Below are 8,246 nucleotides of genomic sequence, written 5' to 3'. Positions count from 1 at the left end.
CGGGTCGCTCCGCCATGACCAGCCAGCAGATAGTCCTCCAGGGCCCGGGACCATGGGGCTTCCGCCTCGTGGGGGGCAAGGACTTCGAGCAACCCCTGACCATTTCCCGGGTAAGAGCGCTCGGGACGCTCAGGGAGCGGGGAGCACCCAGCTGGGGAGCGGCGGACCCGGAGGGGATCTGGGGGAGGGGGTCCGGGGTCCCGCGGTCGCGCTGCCTGGAGACCAATGTTAGGGAGCCCGGGCCCGAGCTAGCACGGCGGGTCGCATCCAGGTGCGCCTCGCGCCAAGCGCTCCCCGTGCGCCTGGGGCCTCCGCCCCTTCCCCGCCGCTGCGCTCCCGGGCGAGGCGAACGGGCGGCGGCCGGGCGCGCACTGCCGGTGTCAGCGCGCGCCAGAGAGGGGGCAGTTTTCGTTCTTTCGCCACCGAAGCGCGGCCCGGCGTGTGGGCGCGCCTTGTCCACGCGCGAGGGCGTGAGAGTCCCCGCAGCTACCGCACGCTGGCAGGTATCCCGTCCCAGTTCTTCACAAGTCGCCCGAGTGGCTGAAAGTAGATTGGAAGCAGCTGGAAAGACCTGGAAGTGAGGTGGAGTAGGTGGGAAGTTTACCCGGGGCAGGTGTGATGAATTTCTGAAACAACTAGTTTTCCACTCTTTGGACTTAACTCCGTGGCCAGGTCTCACCTCGTTCCTACCTTTTGGAGAAAGTACCGGATTTTGGAAACAAGCAAGCCCAGATAAACCCTCTTGGACATTCCCCTCCTCCTGCGGGAGGTGGCCATGCCTTATTTCTTCCTGCCGTTCCCAGGTTATCAACCGAACAGCCACTTTTGCCCAGGGATACTGGGTGGGGAGGAGTTTTTTACTTTGCGTGGAGGAGGAATGCTGCTTGAAAGCTTCTTAGAGGGGCCTTTCTTTGGGAAGGCCCAGGTGTAATGGGAGACCACCAGGCCCATTACCCTGGAATAAAGCAGAAACCCCCGGGAGACTCAGACTCAGGGTTTGGAGGCCCAGGCTTAGGTCTTCTAGTCTGGACTAACTGTAATGTCCCAGTGGGAGTTGCCCTATTCACTGCCTGCATCTAAAAGGCAGCCAATAAATATTTTCCAATAAATGACAAAGGTGAGCAAAAAGCATTCCCTCGTGTTAACACCCTGCCTAGAGGCCTGGTATTCCATTTTGGGGGCCATCTGCTTGCTGAAGCTGACCCTAAATTTGCCTCCCCAGTCATCTGAGCATCTCTTTGTTCTTTGTGGGAGGATGGAGAGGGAAGGGAAGATCCCTGTGGGTGTTTTGTTTGTTTGTTTTTACTTAAATCCCTGCCTCCAGCGGCTGAAGGAATATGGTGGGGGGTGCTGGAGGCAAAGAATTGGGGGGCCTCTTCTTGGATTCTCTGCCAATCACTGTCCCGGCCATATTTCCTTCCAGGTAGGTCTAGCCCAGTGAGGTCTTCTCTGACTATCCCGTCCCCTAAAGGGGCAGGTGACTCAGATCTTAGGCCCTGTTCCCCCTTTGTTCCACCTGCTATCCTGAGGGGACTTCTTTTATTATTCTTACAGGTACATGCTGTCTTCTCACATACCAGCCAAATTCCTCAAGTGTAGAAACTGTGCCTTCTCCTAATCTAGACCCCTGCCCCCAAGCCTGGCACAGAGCTGAACCTGACTGTACCCAGTCAGTGTTTGCAGGCTTATTAATAAATGCTTGTCCTGGGAAGGCACATTTAGACTCGCTTACCTCATAGTCCATTTGTCCTTGCCCTTTGTGTCTATAATTAACCTGTCAGCCCTTTCCACTTCTGAATTTATATATGGCATGAAACCTTTTTTTAAGAAGTGGAGGCTATATTGCCAATCTGTTAAAAGGGCAGTTACTTCCTGTCATTTTAACTGCTTTAAAAAAGTGCAAGTGGCACTGTGCAGGAATGACTATGTGGCATGGAAACCACAACACTACATTCATGGGTTTGTACCTTCATATATTCATTTGTTTATGAGCTCGTTTATGTTTAACGAGCTTATACTGTGCAAAGCCTTGGGGTCCCAGCTATGAGAGGACATAGCTCCACTTTCAAGGTGTCCGTGGTCTAGTGAGGGAAGCTAATCTTTATAATGCCCTGGGCAGTGGCTTTGACAAGTGACAGTGACGCAGAAGAGGGGACGTTCTCATGCTGTCCGTTATACAGTTGTTTCTTCGTGTCATTATTTCTACGTGGGATAAAAGATGTGTCTCCTCACCTCCTGGGGATGAGAAAGTCGTCCTCAAGGGGCCCTGAGGTGGTCGTCTGAGATCTTATGGTGGTCTGGTTTCTACTTCTTACTTGAGTTGTACCTGGCGGTGAGCCTTCTTACATTTTTGTCTCTGAGATGGGGGTACCCCAACCGTCGGCTGCCTGTTGAGGAGCGTGAGAGTGCTCAGGGAACAGGAGAGGGGAGGTGTAAGCACTGACAATGCCACACGCCTTCTGGCTGGCAGGTGCACTACATTTATCATCTGGGGCAGACACACTTTGCTGGTATGGTTTTATACACATAGACTTTGAGTCTCCACGCCAAAGCAAACCATACAATTAGGCCAGGAGAGGAGCACCTTTCATTTGAAAAAATGAGTTTGCTTTCTGTGGCGTGAATTATTCTGGTATTGGCTCCAGTCTTTTGTGAAGCTACTAAAGCTTCTGGATATAACTGTAATCTTGCATGCTTGAAAGGGGTTCTTTTTCTTTTTTGTAATAAAAAAAAGTCATAAAATATAAATGCATTGGAAACAATTATAAAGTAAATACCTGTATAGTCCCCCACTCAGGACAAGAACTAGAACATTGCCTGCGCTCCAGAAGTGCACCAGACATAATCCTATCTTGACATACGGTAATCACCTCCTTGTTTTTTTCTTTTTTTTTTTTTAAATTTTTTTTCAACGTTTATTTATTTTTGGGACAGAGAAAGACAGAGCATGAACGGAGGAGGGGCAGAGAGAGAGGGAGACACAGAATCGGAAACAGGCTCCAGGCTCTGAGCCATCAGCCCAGAGCCCGATGCGGGGCTCGAACTCCCGGACCGCGAGATCGTGACCTGGCTGAAGTCGGACGCTTAACCGACTGCGCCACCCAGGCGCCCCGTCCTTGTTTTTTTCTTTATAGTTTTACCACCTAAATATGTTTCCTGAACACCATAGCTTAAGTTTACCTGTTTCTGAGTGGAATCATACAGAACACATTGTGTGTGTAGTTCTTTTACTCCTCATTGTTTATTTCTATTATTGTGATAAACTTAAAATTTCAATCCAGGTTTTCAACTTTAAATGGGCATGAACCAACTTGCTTCCTCTTCCCAGTTTCTACCCCAAGGCCCCTACTGTGGACTCCGTGATGATCTAGCCACATATATGCCTCTGTCCTCTGAGATTTTTTTCTCTGTCACTTCCTGCTCCAAATCTACAGTTGTCTCTCCTTAAGGTTCCCCCCCCCCCATATCAATATCTTATTTCCTCTAGTTGCTTTCAAGGGAAGCCTTCAGAGAATACACACCCAGACCGAAATTGCTGCCCAATTTATGTTGACTGTTTTTCTGTCCCAGCAACTGACAAAAGACAGGAAAGGGTGGGGCCAGAGATAAGGGGGTGCTCTTGGTGGGAGGAGCTGTTATTTGCCTCTTGAGTAAGCCTTTGCTAAGTAAGAGCAGTGTGGTTTTATGGGGAATGCTGTACCCTTTGCTCGGGTGTCCTAAAGGAAGCTCAATGATGGATACTTGGTAGCCAGAGGGTCTTTTCTGATTTTTAGGAGTGTTCTTTTCAGACTGAAGTAGATTTGCATCATGTCCTAAGGGTCGAAAGAGCAGGGCCTGTCAAATTGTGAAAGGCAAGAAGTGTCCATAAAGGCTCACTATATTTTAATAGCCCTTGCCCCGCACCCCTCCTCACCTGGGAAATATTAGCTGCTCCAGCTGACCATGGTTGATCGAAGGAGAGAGGAGGAAGAGGGTCAAAGGGAAAAGCATTTAAGTGCTTTCAAGAAATTTTTTTTTTTTTTTTTTTTTAAGTAATCTCTACGCCCAGGGTGGGACTCAGATTGACAACCCTGAGGTCAAGAGTCAGTCACATGCTCTGACTGAGCCCGCCAGGTGCCCCTGGAATAGCACTTAAGCGAATGCTTGAGCCTACTGGCAGGAAATTCACCAAGCAGTGTTGGGACCTTCTGATCAAATACTCTGCCCTTGCCCAACCTTCTGCATGCCAGGATTTGTCTTTAAAGAGGAGAGGGGGAGAAGAATGACGTTCAGGTATTGTAGCGCGGCAAAGGACCAAGAGGAGATTATCACCTAACCGCTGAGGTCACACTCTCCTTGGCTCATCAGGACTGGGAAGAGCACCAAGCAGTTGCTTTTGTGCAGAGAGCAGGGACTGGCAGCTCCTTCCCGAGGATGCCACCCCATTGTTCCACAGAGAGCTTTGCTTTAGGTAATTTGTTTGAATTTACACAATTTTACATTGACTGAACTGCTTCCTTGTAAAGAAGAGGGTAGAAATTGGTTAAAAACGAGCAAAGGTGGCTATGTCAGAAAATCAGTTTTTAGAGGATGATTTGACTTCCGGTGTGTCTCAGGAAAGCCTGGGGGAAACTGCCAGAAAGTCTGTATGGTACCTGGTAACATGTCCGGGGTGGAGACTCGGGCTGAGCTCCTCTGCAGTCCTGAGCACCACACTGGGCGACCCTGGGCACATTGTTCACCTTCTCCGTGGTTCAGTTACCCGTAAAGATAAAATAACAAACCAGCAAACCCACTGGTTTTGTACCCTTTGAACACGAGGGCCTACTTCTTCGCTGTTAAGAAATGTTTCAGCTTTAGGCAATATGGTATTGGTTGTACCTTCGACTGTGAGTTGATTAAGAAAATGTATTCTGAATTCAGAAGTGTTTTCAGATGATTCTGTGTTGCGTTATTCATCCGTGATTATCTGTGTTCAGATGACTGTTGTGTTAATCATGAGATTGGTCTGGCTTCAAAGCCCACAGCCTTAGTCTCTATCTCATAATAATCATTTTAACAGCGGCTAACGTTTCTTGAATGCCCACTCTGTGCTAGGTGTGCACTTGCATTATCTTCTGTGTTCCCCACAACCCGTGACACAGAGACACAGGACGCTCCGGCAGTAAATTGCAAAGCTGGGATTTGAAACGAGGCAGACTGGCTCCCAGGCTAGCTTTGTGTTCTGCCTCTAGATGATCCCTGTCAATATTTCATTGGTGGGAATCTTGGCACATAACTCAGCTCCAAGAAGTGCTAATGGTGGTACAGGTACAATGTAAGGGGTAGGGAGGACCCTCCTGGGCTCCTCACCCCAGAGCCTATCATACCCATGAGAGTTGGCCGTGGTGACCTTAGCTGTTTTGTGGCCTTAGCCCAGGTGCTCCTGGAGCTCAGAGCATCCCAGAGACCAGCACTTCCCCTCCCTAATCCCCAGAAAAGCCAGAAGCCATGGCCCCACCTGCGAGAATTGACAGTCCAGCTGTGGGATTCCATGACCACGTGGCCAGTGGAGAACAGAAGCACAGAGGATTTGAAGGATTAGAGAGAAACCTGCCAGGGTGGGTAGGAGGGGATTTGGGGGCAGTTTTTGGGTCAAATGAAGATGACTAGGGATAAACAGATCCATGTTGCTCAGCCACTCATGGGCCTGGAAAGTGGCAGCCAAGCCAAGGCCAAAATGAAACATACCCATGAAAGCCTAAGGGAGAAAAAGGTTATTTCTGTATGGCACTTAGCACCCTGTGTGATTGTCGATGTCGTTAGCCTCATCGTGGGCGAACTGGAATGCTCCTCCGTAATTGAGGCCTGCGGTGTGCTTTCACGTACGTGGTACACTGCCTTCTGGGCAAATTCCATAAACCTTTGAAATGATTTCCTGAAGAACACTATGGTCTTGAAGGAGCCCGGGTTCTTGACCAAGGACTGAGAGCCCAGTTTTTATAGATTGGACTACTCATATTACCACGTGAGACCATAAGGACACAGGTATGACCTACAGAAGATAAAGATGTCTGAAATGCATATGGATAGATTAAATTCAGATACGGCCACAACGTTTTACATCCATTTCTTTTTTTTTATTTTTTATTTTTTTAATGTTTTGTTTTATTTTTGAGAGACAGAGACAGAGCTTGAGTGGGGGAGGAGCAGAGAGGGAGGGAGACACAGAATCCAAAGCAAGCTCCAGGCCCTGAGCACAGAGCCCGATGCGGGCGGGGCTTGGACCCACGAACGCGAGATCATGACCTGAGCCAAAGTCGGTTGCTCAACTGACTGAGCCACCCAGGCGCCCCAACATCCATTTCTTTTTTAAATGAATTGTAAAAAATACTCATGCTTCTGAAGCTGAACCCATACCCATACCCTATGACCAACAATTCTGATAGTTAAATACTCCATAGAATCGTGTCCATATGGGCAGCAAGACACGTCAAGAGTTTTCAAAGCAGCACTATTCACGGTAGCCCCAAACTTGAATAATTCCAGTGTCTAACAACAATAGGATGGATAAACAACTAGTAGTAGAGTTAGAGGACATTAAACACCACCTGCAGTTGCACGAATTGCAACTCTGCACAATGACATGAAAGAAACATGTAAAAGGGAAAATACTATGTGATTTCAGTTATGTAAAATTAGGCAAAATTAATCCATGGTGTTAGGAGTCAGGGTCAGGTTAGCAATGGGAAGGCGGTAGGAGGGGCCTTCAGAAGTTCAGTTCTGTTTCTTTACCTAGTGCTGGGTTCGTGGGTGCCCTCTCTGTGAGACTCTATCCAGTTGTGTGTTTATGATTTGTGCACTCTTCTATATGTGTGTTACACTTCAATTAAAAGTTTCTATAAAAACTTTCATGCTTGGGGCATCTGGGTGGCTCAGTTGGTTAAGCGTCTGACTTCAGCTCAGGTCATGATCTCATGGCTCGTGAGTTCAAGCCCCACATCGGGCTCTGTGCCGACAGCTCTGAGCCTGGATCCTGCTTCGGAGTCTGTGTCTCCCTGTCTCTCAGCCCCTCCCCCACTCACACTCTGTCTCTCTCTCAAGAATAAATAAACATTAAAAAAAAAAACTTTCATGCTTGTTATAAAAAAAATTAAATAACGTAAAAATGTGGAATGCATAAGGTTAAGACCCCTCCCTACACCCTTCCCCAGTCCTGCTTCCCAGAGGTAAATAAACTCTTGACAGTTTGCTGCAAAACTTTTCAGACTTTTCTCTATTCGTGTAACATTTTTAACATCAATGTGCCATGTCATAGTAATTTACATGTCATGTAGACATCATTGCTTTGTACCTTCTGCCTTATTTTTACTGCAGCAAATCAAAAGTTAAAGACATCTTGATGTCATGGTGAAATGTAGTCTCAGAATCAGCCTGCTCTGGGCTCAAACTCTGTCTTGTTCACTTACTAGCTCTGTGTCCTTGGGCAGGGATAGCCCCTGAAACTTCAGTGTCTTCACTTGTAAGGTATGGATGATAGTATTTGTCTTCAAAAGACTGTGGTGGGGATTAAGGTGATGTGTATAGAGAGGCCAGCACCATAGTGAACGCCTAGAAGGCATCAGGACACAGTGCTGTTACATAAATACCAGGGGTGATCTGTGCATTGAGTGTTTATTATAGGCCAGACATTGTTCTAAACTTTTGACACCCGTAATGTCATTTAATCCTCCCAACAAACTAATGAGGTTGCTGTTATTATAAATTCCATTTGATAAGTAAAGAAGCTGAGCTATAGAGAGCACCTTGCCCAAGGTCATGTGGTTAGTCGATGGTTGGGCTTTGGGTTATGGATGGTAATTATTGGAGCGATTTAGAAACACATGGGGTTCATAAAGGCTTGTTTGTGAGATTCGGTGATTTCTTGATAAATTAGGGTGTTCTATTTTTTTTAACTCCTTTTTAATTTTATTCCTGCCTAAGAAATAGTGTTTGGTCTTTCAGACTAGGAGAGCAGTCTCTGAGTTGTCCTTCCTCAGTGTAATAGCTTCCTTCACACTAACCATGAAGTGAAGCTGAATTAAGGCACAACTCATCTACAAGCACCCAAACCCTACTCTGTTGCCTCATTTTGTTGAGAAAATGGTTACAGTGTAACATTTTGAAACTTTCTTGAGGATTTTCAGGGGGAACCTGTATAAGCTCATACAGCTTCTGTGACTATAATGTAGCTTCAAAGTGTGGGCCATACCTGGGCCCACAAAGAAATTGAGTTAAAATTATGACTT

The 8,246-nt window shown here is 47.2% G+C and overlaps 1 protein-coding gene across 1 annotated transcript in view; it reads left to right on the top strand.

Annotated features, from left to right (window-relative positions):
* Positions 1–6: 6 nt before the first annotated feature.
* The window catches only part of PDLIM1 (PDZ and LIM domain 1), a 45,953-nt gene continuing 37,713 nt past the window's right edge, over positions 7–8,246 (top strand). Inside the window, exon 1 of the mRNA XM_040486912.1 lies at positions 7–110. Coding sequence (XP_040342846.1) covers positions 15–110 — 96 coding nt within the window. The 5' untranslated portion in view covers positions 7–14. The remainder of the gene's footprint in view (positions 111–8,246) is intronic.

The sequence above is a fragment of the Herpailurus yagouaroundi genome, unplaced genomic scaffold (assembly GCF_014898765.1).
Source record: "Herpailurus yagouaroundi ecotype Mexico unplaced genomic scaffold, PumYag 163, whole genome shotgun sequence".
NCBI classification, from domain to species: Eukaryota; Metazoa; Chordata; class Mammalia; order Carnivora; family Felidae; genus Herpailurus; species Herpailurus yagouaroundi.
This window is presented reverse-complemented; position numbering and strand designations above follow the sequence as displayed.